The 23,122-nt window shown below is 45.3% G+C and overlaps 1 protein-coding gene across 1 annotated transcript in view; it reads right to left on the bottom strand.

Annotated features, from left to right (window-relative positions):
• Nucleotides 1–23,122, bottom strand: part of NRXN2 (neurexin 2) — a 428,827-nt gene that overhangs the window by 297,138 nt on the left and 108,567 nt on the right. The window contains exon 4 of the mRNA XM_070951426.1: nt 6,641–6,942. Within this exon, the coding sequence (XP_070807527.1) occupies nt 6,641–6,942 (302 nt within the window). The remainder of the gene's footprint in view (nt 1–6,640; nt 6,943–23,122) is intronic.

The raw sequence follows: 23,122 nt of genomic DNA, 5'->3' as shown, positions 1-23,122 counted from the left end.
ATTGACTTCGCTCATTGGAAGGTCGCAAAAGGGGATCACATGATCCCGGGGACACTGCGACGGTCGTTAAGTGTGGAAAAATGGCCCTAACTTTGAACGGTCACTAAATGAACCATCGTAAGTCGAGGACTGCCTGTACCTGCTCTTTTAGAACTTCAGGTAGGGGCTGTGTCTGAAACACCACAACTTAAAACACAACTGGAACTTTTTGGACTGCTAAGCAATGCAGTCCGAAAAGGGAACTGTGTCCAATCTGATTATCCTTGTGGTGCAGTTGTTAAATCAGAAGCCCCTGAGAAGGTCACAAATGGCGATGATTTGATGCTGCAACCGTCATAAATGCAAGTCAGTTGCCAGGCACTTGAATTTGGAGCACGTAACTGCAACGGCCATAAGTGCAAGCCACCGTCGTAACTTGGAATGGTCGTTCAAAGGACTACCCTGTAGTCGAATCCAAAGCGTTCAATGGCCTGATTAAAGACAGTTCCACTGCTCGGTTTTATTATTTCATGGACTGGGTTTTCTGTATTATTATTATTATTATTATTATTATTATTATTATTATTATTATTATTATTATTATCATCATGGGTTTTAATCCTCCAGTTGCATTTTAAAAAAAATAGCATTTGTAGGTCACACAGGGAAAGTATCTGTGGGGCAGTTATCCGTACACAATAAAAACAATAATTAATAATTCTGCCCGCAGGCTATTTGAGCCTGCCGGGTTCAATTATACACAATTCTTGGTACCAAACACAGTTTTCACCCATTACAGCTGCACAGCTCATATTGGTGTTTGTAATTATTATTTTATTTGCTGCTGTTTTTTAAATCATCAATTTCAACCCATGCTTGTGGGTTGTTGTTTTTTTTTTAAGAAAGATTGATTTGTTATCCAAAAAAAACTGGGAATGCGAGGCAGTTTATATATTATACTGTATTTGTTATTTGGTGTTTTAACCATTTAGTCGTGTCCGATTTTTGGCAACTTTATAGGATATTATATTATATTATATTATATTAATTATATTATATTATATTATATTATATTATATTATATTATATTATATTATATTATATTATATTATATTATATTATATTATATTATATTATATTATATTATATTAATACAGAGCCTTGGTAGTACAGTGGTCTAAGGCACCCTGTTATTAAGACCAGCTGCCTGCAATTACTGCAAGTTCAAATCTCGCCAGGCTCAAGGTCAACTCAGCCTTCCATCCTTTCTAAGGTAGGTAAATTGAGGACCCAGTTTGTGGGGGCAATAAGCTGACTTTGTATAAATATACAAAAGTATGAAGGCTCAACGCATTGTAAGCCGCCCTGAGTCTCCGGAGAAGGGCGGCATATAAATCAATTTTTTTTAAAAAAAATACAATATATCAGTGATGGCGAACCTATGGCACGCATGCCACAGATGGCACATGGAGCCATATCAGTTGGCACTCAAACATTGCCCTAGTTCAGCTGCAGTGCACATGGGCACGCCGTCCAGCTGATTTTCGGGCCTTCCGGGCCCACCAGAAGTCAGGAAACAGGCTGTTTCCAGCCTCCGGAGGGCCACCGGGTTGGTGAGGAAGGCCCGTTTTTTCACTCTCCCTAGGCTCCAGAGCCTTTCTAGGAGCCTGGGAAGGGCGAAAATGGCCCTCCGGAGGCCAGAAACGGCCCATTTGCCGACATCCGGAGGGACCACGCTGTGCTCCCCCCCGCTTTGGCACGTGATGGCAAAAAGGTTAGCTATCACTGCACTATACTATATTACATTATGTTATTATTATTTATATTTATTTATTAATGTTTTTTTCTGCCCACCACAATGTAATATGACAGACTCTAATTCAGTATTTCTCAATCTAGGCAACACTTGAGAGGTGGGGTCTTCAACTCCCAGAATCCCTGGCTGAGGAATTCTGGGAGTTGAAGTCCACAGGCCCCCAAAGTTCCCCAAGCTGAGAACCAGTTGTGTTAAATAGTTGTGACTGTGGAAATCTACAATCTATCTGGCTTAATGGGTGAGTTGTGAACATCCCTGGTTCTGGAGGTTTTTATAACCATCAGCTCAGTATAGTTATATGTACGCAGGGGTGGGCTTCAATAATTTTAGCAAGGGGTTCTCTGCCTGGTTGCTGGGTGGGTGTGGCTATAGTGGGCGTGGTCTAGTTGGTCTCCTGCACCACGGTGGGGGGGGGCGTTTTTGTCCTCCCCAGGCTCCGGAGGCTTTCTTTGAGCCTCCGGGAGGGCAAAAACGGCCTCCCCAGGCTCTGGAGGCCCTCTGGAGGCCGGGAACTTCCCAAACTTCTGGTAGGCTGGTTTTTCGCCCTCCCCAAGCTTCCATGTGCGCCCTGCACTTACCTGCATCCAAAACAGGCCGTATGGGGACTCCTGGGAGGGGAGGGGAGTGGAGGGGTGGGCAGGGCCAGCCAGGAGTGGGACTTGAGGGTTCTCCGAACTGCACGGAATCTTAGCTAGAGGTTCTTCCGAACCCCTGCGAACCCCCAGCAGCCCCCCCCCCCCCTGGATATATGGTAGAGTTATAATCAGAGTTATTTTTTGCTGCTGGTAAATTCACACCCAATGGAATTGAGTAAACCATTCAATACTTTTTACATTTTTCAAAAGGGGGAAAGGCAATGCAGGGCAGCTGGTTCGCCTTTTCTCTTTGAAAGAGATTCCCTGCGGAAGAAACGGAAGGATATAAGCAGAGGGCTCACTCGGGGAGGTCGGCAACTGGAAAATGTTGTTGTCTAAACTGGCTGAAAATTATAGAAAGATTGGGGGGGGGGATACAACAGAAAGCCCCCTCAGAAGCACTCTCGGTTGAGATAAAATCCATGTGTTTCTGCAAAGGCATGTGTGCAAGGCTTGCACAGCAGAGTGTCTTTCAATTTCCAAAAGCAAAGTAATTTTTTTGAAAAAAAAAAATTAAAAAAAAAGGAAAGAGGAGGGGAGAGGTAAAACCCACGGCAAACCAAATGATTAGACAATAGACTGATATCTACCAGATAATGCAGTTTGTTTACCATAGCGTGTCCAATTCCTGCGTGCTGTATGCATTTAAAAACGGAAAGGAAATGAAAAAAAAAAAGAAAAACAAAATCGAGAAAGGGAGGGAAGGGAATAAACAGAAAAAAAAAAAAATGACCAACCATGAAAATTCAAGGGAGATATATTTTAAAAAAACAAAACAAAACAGAAAAAAAGGAGAAATAAATTTCTCCAGTTTCTGAGACCAGCAAAAAACTAAAAATAAAAAAATATGAAAGATACTGAATTCACACAACCCAAAGACCCCACGAACTCTCCCGGCCCTCTCCTCCCACCCACCCACCCAGACTTTCTTAACCTGGGTTAGTAAGGAGAGAACGGAACAAAATGAACGACTGAAAAAGAAAGGAAGGAAGGAAGGAAGGAAGAAATCGACATTCCGCGAATGGCACATAAGGTTAGTTATCCCGTCTTTGGACAGTTTTGGGGAGATTTCCCCCCCTCCCTGCCGTTGCACGACACCCCACCCGCTCCCCAGAAGCGTGTTAGTAACACACAACGACAAAAGTTGCCAACGCAATTTCTAACGAGGTGGTTTAGGAAGGTGGGAGGTTGAGGGTGGGGTGGGGGGAGTGAAAAGGATGGAGGATCAAAGCACAGGGCCATGTTAGCAATATTAGTACTTCCAAGGAGCCCAGATTTAGGGAGGGGAGGGGGAGGGGTGGGGAGGGGATGGCCTCGGGCCTGGCCAGAGACGGCATTTGGATCCAGGCCAGTGGGGGCCAAGGCTGTGTCAGCCACTGCTGGGAGATAAAAGCTTAGATCTCAGTGAATTTGGAGAAAAGAGCTAGAGGAAAGGAGAGAGAGAGAGAAAAAGCGTAGGCAAGGATGCCCGGTTAGGGGGCAGGCGAGGGGGGGCAAGCCCCTGCCCCTTCCCGGTCCTTCCCCATGGAGAAATCAAGGCCACGTTGCTGCTTTTGGGGAGGAGGATTAAGAAGAGGAGGGGAAAAATCCATCCGGGGAGTTAGCAGAAAAAGGAGAGGGGCCCGGCTGCAAAACTGAGATTGTGGGGGTGGGGGGGGGTTGTCCAGTTCTGTGAAACCCAAGGGCTGCGAGTGGGGCAGGTTCACTACCCCACTACCCCAGATGGCTCAGTGTTCCATTGGAGAAGGAGCCACATGTGTTCTTTGCTAAGCAAGAGAAGGGGGAAAAAAAAAAACCCACTCTATCCAATCAAATGCCTTTTTTCTTCTCCCTCCTCCTCTCCTCTTCTTCTTCTACTGACTACTGCTCAGCTATCTTGCACTAACTTCCCAAATACGGCTTTTTCAAGAAAGGACAAAAAAAAAAAAAAAAAAAAACTGTCCCGATCTCTTACTGAAGGCCTTGGGGGTTCCCTGATTGTTTTTATTCAATTACTGGTTTGTTTGTTTTTTTACAGTATTTGCCTTAAAAGCTCCAGACGTCATCTTTCATTATTCATACTTCCTGGCACCTCCTGCTCTGGATCTCCCAGCCTCCAGCTATCATTACAGAGTCTGGATTTTTAATCAGATCAGCTGGTTTTTAAACAACAGCCTTGCAAACTCTCCATTGGGAGTCCTACCACCCCATTCTCTCCGGAAACTCGCTTCCTACCGCAGGTGGGCCGTGTTTTTCAGGCCCCCCAGTTCTGCAGCTGGGTGAAGTCTGAGCTACTTTGGGCAATCAGCAGGGGAATTGTTCCTCGCTCTGCACGCCCAAAATAGATCTGAAATTAGTTAGGGGGAAGGCCAGCCATTTATTTATTCAAGGCCCGAAAGCCCCTCATTCAGTATGCCATGCATTATGTTCCTCGCTGCCCACTCCATTTCAGAGCATATCTTCACACCTACGGCTTTAGCTAAATTGTGAGTGTCCCCTTGCCAATTTGTGTCCCCCTAATTGTTCTGGAAGGGTCCGCTGTTTCACAACCTTAGCCATTTGAAGAGGTGTGGACTTATAAACTCAGCATGCTTGGACTTCAACTCCCAGAATTCCTCAGTCAGCATGCTGGCTAGGGAATTCTGGGAGTTGATGTCCACCACGGGTGAAATGTTCTGAAGTCTGCTACTGGTTCGCTTCGCTACCAGTTTGCTTTGCGTGCACATGTGCAGTGTGCACCAAACACATGCTTCGTGCACATGCACACCACAGGCACTACCGTGCAGCGCTGAGAAAGGAGGATTAAGAAGCCTTTTCTGAGTCTGCAAAGGTAAGTGGGACCGGCGGGGGGGAGGGGGGGGAAACAGCTGTGCCGCGCGATTTAGATTCCTGCAGGATTTCCTGCTTTCTAGCTAATCTAAATCACACGGCACAGCTGATCGTCGGAAATATCGGTTCGCCCGAACCGGAAGCATTTATTACTACCAGTTCGGGCAAACTGGTCCCAACCAGTAGCATTTCACCCCTGATGTCCATATATCTTAACACTGGCCTATACAGAGATACAGAAAGAGCCCCCACCTGTTATTTATCCTTAGATTTCACAGAACAAGACTCCCTTTCTTCCCCACATGCCAAGTATTGGGGCCAAAACAACCCATCTATATTCAAGGCCATATTTTGCTACTAAACAGGGAACTGTGGGTTGCAGACCCTGGAATGATGGACTGATTCTAGTCCAGACATCATCAGAGAGAAAAAAACTCAGGAAAGTGGGGTTAGAAGATGCAACTGGCCTCAGCGATTATCACTCATTGACCATGTCATGTAACTTAAAATAAAGTCATCTTCCAGGTAGCAAACTGCTTTATAGACCTTTGTAGAAATTGAAGACCTGAGGCTGCAATGGGGTATGCACTGCCCATAAGCCAAATTGTGCTGAAATACAGCAAGGCGATTCGCTCCTTTTCGTATTTTAAAATAAGGAGTAAAATCGCCGGTTTAAGATTATTTTGGTCTTTTAAAAAACCCACAAAATTGGGGGAGGGGGGAGAAGAGCTGGAAATTGCAGCCATTTGCATGGCCGCCACACATCCTGCAGCCTTCACCAGTAGTAACAACAGTAAGAGTAACCATCACAATAATCCTTGCCCCAGCTGAAAAATTTGACATCCCTTGCAAGAGAGTAAAATTCGGATTTAACAGACAGTTTAAAGCTGTCTGTTAAATTCAAAAGTTTGGAACTGAGGTCATTTGCACAGTTACCTAATTATGCAAAAGTTGCACATGAAGACTAATGGTATATGAATGCCAATTACATAATTATGCAAATGATGTAAATGACACATACAAGTGTGCAGACGGGCTTTGGAAATAAAAAACTGGTCCGTTATTTCAGATGTGTTTTCCATTCCAAAGTCCCTCCCCATAATATTAAAAACTTGGGTGCTTTGAAAATGTTTCTCTCTTTAACCGAAAGTAACAACAACCTGTCGCCGAGAAGCAGTGCTTAGAAAATCTAGCCCGCCTCTCACATTTTGTATCCCATACGTGGGAATTGTTGTTGTGCTTTTTTTAAAAAATAGTCTCTTGCTGGTGTCTGTTATATGGGGAAAATCTGCACAGCAACTCAAAAACAACAACAAAAAAGGATTTCTGAAGTAGTTCCAAGCCAGGCACATGCCTCCCTCCCCCAACAGCCCCTCCCGTGTGTTGAGACTGCACCGCTCACCTGGCGCAGGTTTCTAGTCACACGAATGTCGTGCCAGTTGTTGTCATTGAACTTGCCGTTGACTGGCTCCACCAGAGCCTCGAAGGCACCGGAGCCCAGGTTGATCACCAGCCAGACGGCGCCGCTCTTGAGCGAGAGGTTGACGTAGTCGGCCGACTTCCCGGTGTGGAGCATCAGGCCGTTGCGCTGGAGGGTGCGAAAGGAAAGGGTGATCTCGTCGGTGCTGCTTTGGATGGGGTTGTGCGAGAGGTCGTAGCAGAAGAACTCGTTCCCTTTGAACGTCGCCACGAATTCTTCTTTCCCTGTGGAGGAGAGATGAGGAGATGGAAAGGGGGGGTGTTGAGCGAGGGGTCAGGAATCCACATGCTTATGGAGAGACTATCGTCCGATAGAAAAGAATACTAGTCCTCGACTTATGGACCACAACTGAGCCCAGAATTTATGTTGCTACCATGTTTCCCCAAAAATAAGACCTCCCTGGATAAAAAGCCCTCCGCCCCAAAAATATGCCCTCCCTGAAAATATTTGACTGTATATGCAGCTGGTCCCCACCATTTCCTCTCGTTAGGGTTAGGGAGACAGAGCTGGAAATCAGGTAAGATGGCAAGAGGATCCCTGTCTTGCTCCACGAGCCCCCAAATAATAAGACCTCCCTGAAAATAAGGCCAAGCGCTTATTTTGGGGTTCAAAAAATATAAGACAGGGTCTTATTTTCGGGGAAACACGGTAAGTGAGGACGGATGACACAGAATGGAAATCTTCCCTCTATATCAGGAGTCTCCAACCCCCAGTCCATGGACTGGCACCGGTCCGTGGCATGCCAGCAACTGGGCCGCACAAACAAGCAAAGCCCCATCCGCCGGATGCAAGTAGCATGCGAAACCACGTCCCCTCCGGTCCATGGGAAAACCTCTCTCCACGGAACCGGTCCCTGGTGCCCAAAAGGTTGCTGCTCTATACCAATCAGTTGCCCCAAGTATAAAGCACCCCTATCGGAGTCCCAGGCCAGCCAGCTGGCTGAGATAGATTTTAATTATTAATTGCTTTCTGGATAAGCAACGTTATTTATGCACAGTGCCGAAAAGGTGTAACAAACAACCAGCTAAAAGGTGACAGAGCTAAAATCCATTTACACCAAGCCCATTCCGTTTTATTCTTGAAATAATAGCACCTAGCCATAGGAATTACACTTATATACCGCTTCACAATGCTTTACCACTCTCTCTAAGCGGTTTACAGAGTCAGCACGTTACCCCTAACAATCTGGGTCCTCGTTTTACTGACCTCAGAAAGGATAGAAGGCCGAGTCAACCTTGAGCTGGTCAAGATCGAACTGCCGGCAGTTGGCAGAGTTAGCCTGCAATACTGCATTCTAACCACTGCACCACCATGGCAAGAATAGCGTACCATAGCACTAGAAGTAGCACTTAGACCAGGGGTCAGCAGCCTGCGACTCAGGAGCCGCATGTGGCTCTTTCACCCCTCTGCTGCGGCTCCCTGTCACTCAGAATATGCTAATGTGCAACACCCACCGGCACGCGATTGATTGAGCTTTTCAACCCCCGGTAGGCCAATTTAATTAATTTAATTTAATTTAATTAATTAAATTTATATGCCGCCCCTCTCCGAAGACTCAGGGCGGCTCACAATACATTTAAAAAAATCATTATAAAAAGACATTGAAAAATTAAAAACCATTAAAAACTCATTCACACCATTTCATGGCCGGATCTCGCCAGATCACAAGAGCGAGATCAACGGCCCCAGGCCTGCCGGAAAAGCCAGGTCTTCACCACTTTTCGGAAGGCCAATAGGGTGGGGATGGTCTGGACCTCAGGAGGTAACTGGTTCCAGAGAGCTGGGGCAGCCACAGAGAAGGCCTTCCCCTGCGGGCCCGCCAGCCGGCATTGTTTAGCTGATGGGACCCGGAGGAGACCAACCCTGTGGGATTTTACCGGTCGCTGGGAGCTATGCGGCAGAAGGCGGTCTCGAAGATAGCCTGGCCCTGAGCCATGTAGGGCTTTAAAGGTAATAACCAACACCTTGAATTGTGCCCGGAGACCAATAGGGAGCCAGTGCAGCTCGCGGAGAATTGGTGTAATGTGGGTGTACCTAGGTGCACCCATGACAGCTCGCGCGGCTGCATTCTGGACCAACTATAGTCTCCGAACACTTTTCAAGGGTAGCCCCATGTAGAGTGCATTGCAATAATCTAACCGTAGGGTGACAAGGGCATGAGTGACTGTGAGGAGAGCCTCCCGATCCAAGTAGGGTCGCAATTGGTGCACCGGGCGAACCTGTGCAAAGGTCCCCCTAGCCACAGCTGTCAGATAAGGCCAACCATGGATAAATCCAAGAAAAGAAAAGTTTCAGAAGAAAAGAGAACGTTTAATTCAACTACATATGCTAGTTTTGTGGCCGCTCAAGAAATAGTCAGGCACGGGAAAGGTTTTTGTGGCTCCCAGTGTTTTCTTTTCTGTGGGAAACGGGTCCAAATGGCTCTTTTGAGTGTTTAAGGCTGCAGACCCCTGACTTAGACTTATGTACTGCTTCACGGTGCTTTCCAGCCCTCTCCAAGCGGTTTACAGAGTCAGCCTTTTGCCCCCAACAATCTGGGTCCTCATTTAACCGACCTCAGAAGGATGGAAGGCTGAGTCAACCTTGAGCCCTATCAGGATCGAACTGCCGGCAGTCAGCAGAGTTAGCCTGCAATACTGCATTTAAGCACTGCGCCACCATGGCTAATGTTTGCTTCCCTCTCACCCCGCGTCTCCTTAACCTGCTGCCTCTGGTCCTTGAACCTTCTCCCCCTCTCTTTCAGGACCCCTCCCCCCTTCCACGCACAATTTACTCAGTGCGGCTCAACCTCTCTGCCCACCCAATTATTTTCTTTCCAGATGTGACCCTCCCTGCCTCTCTCTTTAAGAGCCACCCACCCCCCAGCAGAGTCTTCCTTTTTCCTCCCAGCTCTATTTGCTTGCTCTTCCTTCCTCCTTGACCCCCTCTCTCTCCTTCTTCTGTGACCAAACGCATTTCTTAAGTACTCCATTACACTTAACTTACTTTTATGTTTCCCTCGACGGTACCCAAGTCTCGCTTCCATACATCAAAGGAGACAGAAGCACACTTATCCAGCCATTTTTCCTTTCTTTTTCAGCCACATCCTTCATTCCTCCCAACCACACGCATCCCCACTGCCACCACTTGCACGTCTGGCCACGTCTCCATTTATTTTCCCATCTTTAGTTATACACTTTTAAGAAAAACAGGCAAATTCATCTCCTCGAGTATTTATGGAGGACTCGCCATTGTTCACTCCGTCTCCCCCATGTGAAACATGACTGTTTTAGTCTCCGATAGGTTTATTATCAGATCCTGCCTCATTCGGTCTCTCTCTCTCTCTCTCTCTCAAATTCAATGCAAACCATTCAGGCATTCCTTCAAATTGCTTTTGTGCAGAGGTAGTGCGCGTACATTCACACTCCTGACACGCTCACCTGTGACATCAGTAAAAGCATTTCTTATATATTGATCCATCAACACGCTAACCAGCCGACGAGATATCGCATTTCTTTTGTCATGTTGCTCGATGTTGAAGATGTTCGAAGCATCTTGTTCAGTTCCCTCTCAGGCTTTATTCCCGTCCGATCCGGCCTGCAATTCTGTCTTCCCCCGGCAAATCCCATTAATTCAAGCCTATCCTTTGATCCTCTCTTTTCTCTTAAAACCAGCCACTAGACAATAAACAAACTCCCATTCAGACAGCTCATCATGGCTTCAATAAACCCTGATCTGTAAACACTACAGTTCCTTGTTTTCACCAAGCATTCGGGTTCGTATTTTGTAACTCAGGGGTTACAAAAGCAGTTCAGCAGTTTCTGACAGATTCTGGAGAACCGGTAGCGGAAATTTTGAGTAGTTTGGAGAACCAGCAAATACCACCTCTGGCTGGCCCCAGAGTGGGGAGGGAAAGGGGATTTTGCAGTATCCTTCCACCAGGAATGGGGAGGGAATGGGGATTTTGCAGTATCCTTCCCCTAGGAATGGGGAGGGAATGGGGATTTTGCAGTATCCTTCCCCTGGAGTGGGGAGGGAATGGGGATTTTGGAGTATCCTTCCCCTGGAGTGGGGAGGGAATGGGGATTTTGCAGTATCCTTCACCCTGGAGTGGGATGGGAATGGAGATTTTGCAGTATCCTTCCCCTGCCACACCCACCAAGCCACGCCCACAGAACCGGTAGTAAAAAAGAATGGAATTCCATCACTGAGTGTAACTCCAGCTACCTCCTGGGTCCTTCATCACATAATTATTTTTCACCTCTTCCAAGGAGGGTCCACAATCCTCTTTCTGTCCAACTTCCACTGGATCTACAGGTAGTCCATGACTTACGACCACAATTGAGCCCAACATTTCTGTCGTTAAGCGAGACATTAGTTAAGTGAGCTTTGGGTCCATTTTACGACCTTTTCTTGCTGCATTTGTTAAGTGAATCCCTGCCGTTGATGTTGGTGACACTGCTGTTAAGTGAATCTGGCTTCCCCATTGACTTTTCTGATCAGAAGGTCGCAAAAGGAGACACTGCAATCATCATAAATAGGAGTCAGTTGCAGGACCATGGGGATGCTACAGAGGTTGTAAGTGTGAGAAACGGTCATAAGACCCTTTTTTCAGTGCCAATGTAACTTTGAACAAGTCACTAAATGAACTGTTGTTAGCTGAGGACTATACCTGTATTGGGAAAGTACAGGTAATCCTCGATTTACAACTGGCCACTTAGTGACAGTTCAAAGTTATGACTCTCCAAAAGGTATGATGGCTGCACAAACCCCACCCTCCCCCACTGTCATGTAATCATATTTTGGGCATTTGGCAACTGCCTCGCCTTTTCAGCCGTTTGCGGCATCCTGTGGTCACGACTGCAAATTCCAATAGTTTTTGCCAGTTTCTGGTGTTTATTCTTGGTTTCCAGCAAAAAAAAAAATACCCATTGGATACTAAGGTAACTCCTCGACTTACAACAGTTCATTTCGTGACTGTTTAAAGTTACAACGGCACCGAAATATAAGTGTTTTTTCACGCTTACAACCTTTGCAGCATCCCTGTGATCACGTGATTAAAATTCAGAAGCCTGGCAACTGACTCATACTTATGACCGTTGCTATGTCCCAGGGCCATGTGAATCCCCTTTTGCGACCTTCTGGCAAGCAAAGTCCATGGGGAAGCCAAGATTCACTTAACAACCAGGTTACTCCGCTTAGCAACTGCAGGGATTCACTTAACAACTGTGGCAAGAAAGGTCATAAAATAGGGCAGTTTAACTCACTTAACAAATGTCTCACTGAACAACTGAAATGCTGGGCTCAATTGTGTTCGTAATGGTGAACACTGCAGTTGTCATAAATATGAACCAGTTGCCAAGCATTCGAATTTTGATCACGTGAACTACAGGGATGCTGAAACAGTCGTAAGTGTAAAAAACGGCCATAAGTCACTTTTTTCAGTTCCGCTGTAATTTAAAACGGTCACTAAATGAATGGGGTGGCAAGTCTAGCTTTCATAAGTTCCTTTTGTATCTATATTTCCCACCCTAGAATTTACAGCTGACATTACCAAACAATGATCTACCCCTGTGATGGCGAACCTATGGCACGCACGTCAGAGTTGGCCTGCAGAGCCCTGTCTGTGGGCACATGCGCCATCGCTGAAAGACGGTCTGAAAACAGTCCTGTAAACGGCCTGAAAAACGGCCAAAAAAATTCCCTGAAATTGGCCAGAAAAATGGCCAGAAAAACAGCCCAAAAAACGGCATGTAATTGGCAAAAAAAACAGCCTGAAAACCAGCCCAAAAAATGGCCTGAAAATGGTCGAAAAAAACAGCCTGAAAACGGTCCAAAAAATGGCCTGAAAACAGCCCAAAAACCGACCTGAAATGGACCCAAAAAATGGCCTGAAAACGGCCCAAGAACTAGCTTCAAAACAATCCAAAAACTGGCCTGAAAACGATCCAAAAACCGGCCTGAAAACGGCCCAAAAATGGCCTGAGAACAGTCCAAAAATCAGCCTGAAAACAGTCCAAAAAATGGCCTGAAAAGGACCCAAAAAACAGCCTGAAAACAGCCCAAGAATCAGCCTGAAAACAATCCAAAAACCGGCCTGAAAACGGCCCAAAAATGGCCTGAAAACAGTCCAAAAAACAACCTGAAAACGGCCCAAGAACCAGCCTGAAAACGGTCCAAAAATGGCCTGAAAAGGACCCAAAAAACAGCCTGAAAACGGCCCAAGAACCAGCCTGAAAACAATCCAAAAACTGGCCTGAAAATGGCCCAAAAATGGCCTGAAAACAGTCCAAAAAACAACCTGAAAACGGCCCAAGAACCAGCCTGAAAACGGTCCAAAAACGGCCTGAAAAGGACCCAAAAAAACAGCCTGAAAACGGCCCAAAAAATGGCCTGAAAATGGCCCATAAAACGGCCAAAACCAGCCAAAAAACAGCCATGCACGTGTCGGCCAGCTGGTCTTGCTCCAGCGCATACACCCATGCATACACATGCATGCATGTTCCGGTTTGGGCACTCGGTGCCAAAAAGGTTCGCCATCACTGATCTACCCCACATTCACAACCTTTCATCGCCATTTATGGCTTCAATAATTCTCCCAATTGTTCATTACAAAGAATCAAATCAATGATTTCTTTGCCTGTGTGAATAGATTTAGACTGACTATATATATTCATAACAAAAGAGCCTTTTTCCGAGCTGATATTCACCGTTTTTATTCATTCTTGGTTCTCCGCAGGGCCCCGTCACTTTTTCTGTATTTTGTGTTCCGCACTTCACCATCTTAACAGGGTAATTTTACCCCCCAGATCACATTAATTTAGAATATTGTACAGTTTTTTTTCTCCTGACTAGTTCTTCTATTATTACCGTTCATTAGAATGCAACATGCATCAATCGCCTCCCTAAGGAATCCTATTTTTATAGACGCTCACAACAAGCCAGAAAACACCAATTTATACTTTTTCCAGCCTTTCATTCATAATTAAACCTTACGCCTTCCACAAACCTGACAAGTCCCCGTCGACTCCATTCCGCCAGAACGGGTCATCTTCATACAAATCATTTGCCTCTTCGCTTGGACTCAGAGGCAGACAAATTAGCTTTCATCCATACATTTTGTTTGTTCCTTGGTGGTCTTTACGATGTATTTACTCCTGAATTCCATACATTGCAAACTTCCATAAGTCAGAGTTGCCAGCAGACAGGGGCAACAATATTGATCCCTCTGCCACTTATCACAGCTTTCCTCAATCAAAGTTTTCACGCAATGCTATCTATCTATCTATCTATCTATCTATCTATCTATCTATCTATCTATCTATCATCTATCTATTTATCTATCATCTATCTATCTATCTATCGTCTATCTATTTATCTATCATCTATCTATCTATCATCTATCATCTATCTATCTTTCTATCGATCTATCTATCATCTATCTATCTATCTATCATCTATCTTTCTATCATCTATCATCTATCTTTCTATCATCTATCATCTATCTAGCATCTAGCATCTAGCATCTACTATCTAGCATCTATCTATCTGTCTGTCTGTCTGTCTATCTATCTATCATCTATCATCTATCTATCTACAGTATCTATTTATCTATCTATCTATCATCTATCTATCATCTATCAATCTAGCATCTACTATCTAGCATCTATATATCAATCTGCCTGTGTCTGTCTATCATCTATCTATCATCTATCATCTATCTATCTATCTATCTATCTATCTATCTATCTATCTATCATCTATCATCTATCTATCATCTATCTTTCTATCATCTATTATCTATCATCTATCTATCATCTATCATCTAGCTATCTAGCTATCTAGCTATCTAGCTATCTAGCTAGCTATCTAGCATCTAGCTATCTAGCATCTATCTGTCTGTCTGTCTGTCTATCTATCATCTATTATCTATCATCTATCTATCTACAGTATCTATCTATCTATCTATCTATCTATCTATCTATCTATCTATCATCTATCTATCATCTATCTATCATCTATCTATCATCTATCATCTAGCTATCTAGCTATCTAGCATCTACTATCTAGCATCTACTATCTAGCATCTATCTATCTGTCTCTCTGTCTGTCTATCTATCTATCATCTATCATCTATCTATCTACAGTATCTATTTATCTATCATCTATCTATCTATCTATCTATCTATCTATCTATCTATCTAGCATCTATCTATCTAGCATCTACTATCTAGCATCTATCTATCAATCTGCCTGTGTCTGTCTGTCTATCATCTATCTATCATCTATCATCTATCTATCTATCGATCTATCTATCTATCTATCTAGCATCTATCTATCTAGCATCTACTATCTAGCATCTATCTATCAATCTGCCTGTGTCTGTCTGTCTATCATCTATCATCTATCATCTATCTATCTACAGTATCTATTTATCTATCTATCTATCTATCTATCTATCTATCTATCTATCTATCTATCATCTATCAATCTATCATCTACTATCTAGCATCTATCTATCAATCTGTCTGTGTCTGTCTGTCTATCATCTATCTATCATCTATCTATCTAGAATCTACTATCTAGCATCTATCTGTCTGTCTGTCTATCTATCATCTATCATCTATCTATCTACAGCATCTATCTATCTATCTATCTATCATCTATCTATCATCTATCAATCTAGCATCTACTATCTAGCGTCTATCTATCAATCTGTCTGTCTGTCTGTCTGTCTGTCTGTCTATCATCTATCTATCTATCTATCTATCTATCTATCTATCTATCATCTATCATCATTTTCCTCCCCAAAAAAGGTAGGTGCGTCTTATAGTCCGGAGAATCTTGTACTCTGAAAAATACGGCACCTCGAAGTTCAACAAGGCTTTCTGATAAGCAGTTTGCTGCCAAAAAGTCTGCAAAGCATTTGCATGTTTGCTCAGGGTAAAAAATAGCAAGGTTGCAGGTGTTTTCCTCCCCCTTTCCAGAAGTGGAAAACCTCGGTCTCAGCGCCCCGTCTGGAAAGCAGCATTCAGAGCAAGGCCAAATGAAATTCGAGGGGGAAAAAATGGATCTGCTTATCTCTCTCTCTTGCTCTCTCCACTTAGGCCTTGTGTATTCACTTGATGGGTGAGCAAAATATTCTGCTATTTCAATATGACCTAGAATGCTCAATTGGTACATCTGCATTCCTATTATTATAATACAGGAAACACTGTGCTTCACGGAATTACAGACGTGACAAGAGACAGAGCTCTTCTTGAGTAAACTGCTGGGAAATAAAGGTAACTATCTATATAATTTATTAAAAAATAACATTATAAATATAAATAAGCCACCAAGAAGGCACAAGCTTATCGGTTCCAAGGGGGAATGCGTAGGAAGGAAGAAATGCAAACTTATTTCAATATTGGTTCTATACAGGTAGTCCTTGACCAGTTCAGACCGGTTTAGACGAACCAGATGTTAATTTTAATCTGGCTCGTCGAACCGGATGTTCCAAGGACTGACCGACCCTGCCCAGCCCCTCCCAGGAGTCTCCACATGGCCCGTTTTGGATGCAGGTAAGTACAGGATAAGAACGGAGGCTCTGGGAGGGCAAAAGCAGGCCTACTGGAAGTCCAGAAACGGGCCCATTTCCGGGCTCCGAAGGGCTGGGGGAGTCCATTTTCGCCCTCCTGGAGGCTCAAGGAAAGCCTCCGGAGCCTGGGGAGGGCAAAAATGCCCCCCCTCCCTGGTCATGGTGCAGGAGGCCAAGTAGGCCGCGCCCCCACGGCCACCCCGCAACCGGGCAGCGAACCGGTTGCTGAAATTTTTGAATCCCACCCCTTGTTTAGCGACAGTTTGAAGTTGCAACAGCTGACTGATGACCGTTTTTCATTAAGGGGAGGGGCGGGGCAGAGTGGGCAGGGCCAGCCAGAAGAGGTTCTCCCGAACCCCTGCGAACCCCCAGTGGCCCACCCCTGGACCTATCTAAGGAAAAGGAGGAAGAATGTACCCCACATATAAAATCCCGACTTCACACAGGAATCTAAGCCAGGGTTGGCATTATGATGGCTTGCTCAATCAGCCACAATAGGTTGGTTTCATAGAGCGCATTAAGCAGTGAACCGTGGTTGACGAACGCCGAGGCTTTGAGTTGCCTAAGCACCCTAAGCCAAACAAATCCCATTATGGCTTCGGCATGAACCCAGCAACTCTAACCAAGGTCTTCCAGAATTCTTCACCGCAGAATCTTAACAGACTGCAAGGCCTGAAAGTGATCTTAGAGCCGGGGTGGGCCGCTGGGGGTTCGCAGGGGTTCGGGAGAAACTCTAGCTAAGATTCCGTGCAGTTCGGAGAACCCCCAAATCCCACATCTGGCTGGCTCCGCCCATCCTACCCTTCCCAGGAGTCCGCACAGGGCCCATTTTGGATGCAGGTAAGTGCAGGGCATGCGCAGAGGCTTGGGGAGGGAGAAAAATGGGCCTAGTTCAGGAAGGCCAGAAATGGGGCCGTTTCCGGCCTCCAGAGGGCCTCTGGAGCCTGGGGAGGCTGTTTTCACTCTCCCGGAGGCTCAAGGAAAGCCTCTCGAGCCCGGGGAGGGCAAAAATGCTCCCCCCCCCCCCGCTGTGGTGCAGGAGGCTGACTAGGCCACACCCACCATGGCCATACCCACCCAGCAACCAGGCAGAAAACCCCTTGCTAAAATGTTTGAAGCCCACCTGAGCCTTAGAGGTCATCTTGTCAAATCCTCTGCCTAGTGCAGGAAACCTTACCGTCGTTAGCCTCATCCTTCTGAAATGGTATAGGGCCGTGATGCCCTATACGTGTGCCGCAGGTGGTACATGGAGCCATATCAGTGGGCACGCTAGCTGATTTTCGGGCCTTCTGGGCCCACCGGAAGTCAGCAAACAGGCCGTTTCTGGTTTCCGGAGGGCCTCCGAGGGGGTGGGGGAAAGCCGTTTTCACCCTCCCCAGGCTCCAAGAAAGCCTTTGGAGCCTGGGGAGGACGAAAAACGGGCCTACTGGGTCCACCGTGCCATCGCGTGCCTAATGTTGCCAGGTGTCCACTATTTGAGCGGACAGTCCGCTTTTTTCACATTATGTTCACTATTTTTTTTCACAAAATAGTGGACATTTTTTTTATTCAAAAGCTTTATGATGAAATTAAAATGTAATTTAATATTTTACATATTATTATAATATATTTGATGTTTTGAATTTTAAGTAAAGTTTTGAAGTGATTATTTTAATACGTGTTAAAATGTTTGTAAGAAAATATATAATTTAATTGTAAACATTTTTTTTATTTTTTTACTACTTAACACCTCCCCCCCCCCGCTTGTCCGCTATTTTTTGGAAGCAGACCTGGCAACCCTACGCGTGCCAAAAGTGGGGGGAGTGCGGGGGCAGGTCGCACGTGCATGCGTGGGGAGGGGGCGCATAGAATTATGGGTGTGGGCACGCACGCACGTATGCTAGGTCTGATCGAAACGGAGTTGGGTTCTCTGTGACTCAGCTTGCGAAGAGAACCCTTCATTGTCCAAAATATATTTGACAGGTTTGGGCACTGCCTGCTGGGGAAACGGAGCACAAATGCATGCAAAATGCTTCATTAGCTCCTTCGAAAACTGAGCTGCTATATTCAGAAAATACTTCAGGCGTGGTTTGATTTATTCACAGTGACCCCTTCCTTGCTACAGGTGGTCCTTGGCTTATGACCAATCGCTTAGCAACTGCTTGAAGTTACAACAACGGACCTCTCCAGGATTCTTACAACCCTGACAAAGGTAGCTACCCACCCCACCCCCCGCCCCACCCCCGGTCACCTGGTTGAATTTGGGCCCTCAGCAACCAGCCAGCATTTACCGTATTTTTTGGAGTATAAAACGCACCTTTTTCCCCACCTAAAACGGGTGCGTCTTATACACTGAATGTAGCCCCACCCACCCACTGGCCCTCTCTAGAATAGAATAGAATAGAATAGAATAGAATAGAATAGAATAGAATAGAATAGAATAGAATAGAATAGAATAGAATAGAATAGAATAGAATAGAATAGAATAGAATAGAATAGAATAACAGAGTTGGAAGGGACCTTGGAGGTTGTCTAGTCCAACCCCCTGCTTAGGCAGGAAACCCTACACCACTTCAGACAAATGGTTATCCAACATCTTAAAACAAGTCATGAAAAGAAAGATGGATTTCCTAGAACTGCCCTGTTTTTTTACTCCTGAAGCTCAGTGGGGCTCTATTGCTCCATGCGATTATTGCTTAGGGAGGGGAAAATATTAAAGACTGAACATATTCAGCCTCAAATCTGGATATTTTTTTTAGCCCAGCTACATCCACTCTGGATCATTCGGAAAGGATTTTCTATGACTCCGACGAGACAGGGGGAAAAAAATGAATCATTTTCCATCGTCAAGAATAAATCCTCAATGCCAGTTTGCCTGCACAGATTTTTATTTATTTAATTTTTTTGGTAAATTAAAAGGTAAGAGAGAACAGTAAGCTGAGAAACTCCGCTTCCCCCAAATTTAGATCTCTAATAAACACTGCTGAAGTCTCATGTATACAATCCCCAGCGTGGGGTTTAAGTTGTTTAGTGGATTTTACCTGAAAGGAGGATTAACTTTTCCCAACAAATAATTCACCTTTAAAATAGAAAGGCTGCCTTCAGAATCAGTAACGGAAAATAAGACCAAATTCTCCTGCAAACTGTCAGGTTTCAGGAACAGGCTCTGCGCTGGGGAATTAACTGAGACGTGTCAAAGATAGGATAAATAGCTTTTATTGTAGATAGAAAATAAGTCATATATTTGCAGCTGATCAGCCCACCCTTCTGCCTAGCCTTATGTTCCACTGTGTCAGTTTCAGCCTTTTTCACTTTGCAATAAAAGATTCACACAAACATCTACCGTTTCCCCCCGAAAATAAGACTGGGTCTTATATTATTTTTTGCTCCAAAAGATGCATTAGGGCTTAATATCTGGTTAGGTCTTATTTTTGGGGAGATATTGTACTAAATGCATCCACCTGGCTGACAATCTTAACCAAGGCTAATTTTGGGGGTAGGGCTTATATTACGAGCATCCTGAAAAATCATGCTGGGGCTTATTTTCTGGTTGGGTCCTATTTTCGGGAAAACAGGGTAGATGGCTTTCAGCAGCGAGCTGAAAGGAATTTAAACAACCACTGAGAGTTGGTTGAATGCAGCAGGGACATAACTTGAATACAGCCAGTCCTCGATTTATGACCCCAATTGCACTCATAGAGCCGAGGACCATCTGTACTTGTCATCTTTCACATCAAGCGTTTTCTCATGATGCCTTTCCATCATCTTGTTATTTGAAAACTTACAAAGTTCCCAATCAAGTATTCTAGGGGGAAAAAAAACCATAAATAAAATTATTTTTTTTAAAAAAAAAGTATTTTGCCTTTCTCCGTCCCCCCTAAAAAAATTAAGAAAGGAAAAACAAAGTTGCTTTTTGCTTTTAAAAGTATCGATAATAGTGGATACTTGTAACAGCAAGAAGCGACTTTGCTTTTTATTGTCTTAATTTTTTTGGAGTAATAATAATAATAATAATTTTATTTCTATACTGCCCTTCTCCCGAAGGACTCAGGGCGGTGTACAGCCTATTTAAAAACACAAAAAACACAACAATTTAAAATTTAAAATCATTAAATAATTAGGCTCCAATTAAAATCCCAGAAATTTAAAATACCCCAATTTAAAACGTTATGTTAATAGCCCTGCCTGGCGGAACAACAGGGTCTTCAGAGCGCAGCGAAACACCCGGAGGTCGGAAATCTTTCGTATTTCGGGGGGCAATTCATTCCACAGGGCTGGAGCTCCCACAGAGAAGGCCCTCCCCCTGGGTGTCGCCAGCCGACATAACTTGGCTGATGGCACCCGGAGGAGACCCTCTCTGTGGGAGCGGACTGGTCGGTGGGAGGCTATTGGTGGCAGAAGTCGGTCTCGAAGGTAGGGGGGGGTCTCCACCACAATGGGTTAGAGCAACGGTCCTCAAATTTTCACCAGCTTGGCAGCCCAGCCTGATGCAGGGGGGTGGGTCAGGGGCGAAATTCACTTACCTTCCCTACCAGTTGGCAAATGTGTGCGCACGCCGAGGCTTAAAATGTTGCAAAAAGCGACGTCATGACGTCCGTGTGGGTAGGCGGAGCTTCCCACAGCCACCACTACCGGTTTGCCTGAGCCGGATAGAACCAGCATGAATTTCACCCCTGGGGTGGGTTGTGAGTGGCAGGGATGCACGCACACAGCTCCATTTGTGCGAGTGGCATGCACGCGCGCCTTCCATTCACACGAACGGAGCTTTGCAGGTGTTAGAAAGTTAGCACCTGCCCCTCTCCTAGAAGGATGAAATATTTTGAGAAATATTAAAAAGGCAGGATAAAATATTTCCCCTAGAAGAGAAATTTAAAAAAGCCAGAAACCCAGAGCTCCAGCTCCCTGCCCCCCCCCCAGCAGATATTTGGTGCCCATTAAGAAAGACTGGGCCACCCTGTCCACAAGACAAAAGACCTCCAGCCTCTGGGTGATGGGATTAGTCCTCAAGACCCAAACCAGGACAACAAAGCCATTAAGACACAATAGAGATTGCCCAACACCTTTTCAGAAAGCAAGCACATTACATCATCACTCTCCAAGCTTCAGCCTAACCTGGGAGCTCAGACAACCTCAGCTATGACCCTTGGGTAACCCCATGGGAGTCTGACAGCAGCCAATAGAATACATGTTCTTGCACAGGAACAGGAAGCTCAAGTGCAAAGCCCAAGAGAAGGTATAAATACCTCTCTCTCTCTCTCTCTCTCTCTCTTTCTCCTCTCTCTCTCCCTCCATCCCAACCTCCCTCCCCCCTCTCTCCCTCCTTCCCTCCCTTTTTCTCTTCCTCTCTTTCTTTCTCCCTCCCTCCCTCCCCCCCCCTCTCCCTCTCCCTCCCCCCCTCTCTCAACTCCATGTGATCAGCTACCTAGAACCACGTGCTTGGTGATTCTGCTTCATCAATAAATCATCTTTCCGATCAGCCTCCATACGATCCGGTAGTGGGCCGTGGCTTTGGGGCTGGGGGACCCCTGTTCTAACAAAGATCCATGGGAGGGGGGAAAAAAGCCCAGGCCTTTCCGGAAATACCGTCTTTTCTCTCTTTTGCAAACATTTCAATTCAATGCTAACACAGAATCCTATTATCAAGAGTATCGCGAGCGGCCCTGGGGCGCCGTTCCCACAATCTGAAGTGGCAGCAGTTTGCAGATGTAAAATACTCCGGCTATAAGATCTTTTAGCGGCCAGGAAAATGCAAAGCAAGGATTTAAGATGCATCCGGTTTCACCGCAGCAGCTTTAAGTATCTCAGAAAACTGAAATCCGCAAATATTTTTTTTTTCCATGATGGTTTAACTGATCTGTCTCTTGCCAGCCGCCTAAAAAGGGAGGAGTGGGTGGGCTCTTTGATCCTGGGGAGAAAAGTAAGGCTCTCTGCGCATGCTCAGAAGCATTCTCTTTTCCCAGGATAAGATCTCGGATATGTTCACGCCACCAAGGGCAAACGATACGCTTAATAAATCAGCGGTTAAGTGTGACATTTGCCCACAGAAGTGTGGGCACATTGTGCTACCTTTAGGATCTCTGAGAATGTCTCTGAGGATACACAAAGTGCAAGCAGGCAGATTTGTGCAACGTGGGAAGCAGGCTTGCCTTAGCCTTGGGTGAAAGCTAGGCATCTTGCATTAGGCGTGGGAGAATTCCTCTGGGTTATATCAACCCAGCCCTTCGAGTCAGCCGAGGAAGATGGCTGGTTGAGAAATTCATCCCCTCCCCGCCGTGCCCCCACCTCTCCCGTGGCTCTTCTGGGGCATCACAGTGGGGATTCATAAGAACCAATCTGCCACCTGCTGTTCCAGGGGATCAATGAGAATCGGCAATTATACGCAGCCAAGTTCTCTTTTTCTTCCCCAGTTGCTGAGCTACACATTTGCTGCGGTGGGGGTGGGGGGTGGGAGGGTGTTGCCGGGGGGGGGGGGTGGTGGTGCAGGATCTCTCTCCTATCCTGAGTTGACAGTCTCCAAGTACGGGAACTGGAGAAGAGATTGGATAACCATTTGTCTGAAATGGTAGGGTTTCCTGCCTGAGTAGAGGGTTGGACTAGAAGACCTCCAAGGTCCCTTCCATCTCTCCTCTCCTCTCCTCTCCTATTCTATTTTCTATTTTCTTCTCTTCTATTTTTTTCTCTTCTCTTCTATTTTTTTCTCTTCTATTTTCTTCTATTTTTTTTCTCTTCTCTTCTATTTTCTTCTCTTCTCTTCTATTTTCTTCTTTTCTCTTTTGTTTTCTTCTCTTCAATTTTCTTCAATTTTCTTGTTTTCTTCTCTTCTATTTTCTTCTCTTCTCTTTTATCCTATTCTATTTTCTTCTATT

The sequence above is a fragment of the Pituophis catenifer genome, unplaced genomic scaffold (genome assembly GCF_029215685.1).
Source record: "Pituophis catenifer annectens isolate HBS135680 unplaced genomic scaffold, rPitCat1.0.hap2 SCAF_10, whole genome shotgun sequence".
NCBI classification, from domain to species: Eukaryota; Metazoa; Chordata; class Lepidosauria; order Squamata; family Colubridae; genus Pituophis; species Pituophis catenifer.
This window is presented reverse-complemented; position numbering and strand designations above follow the sequence as displayed.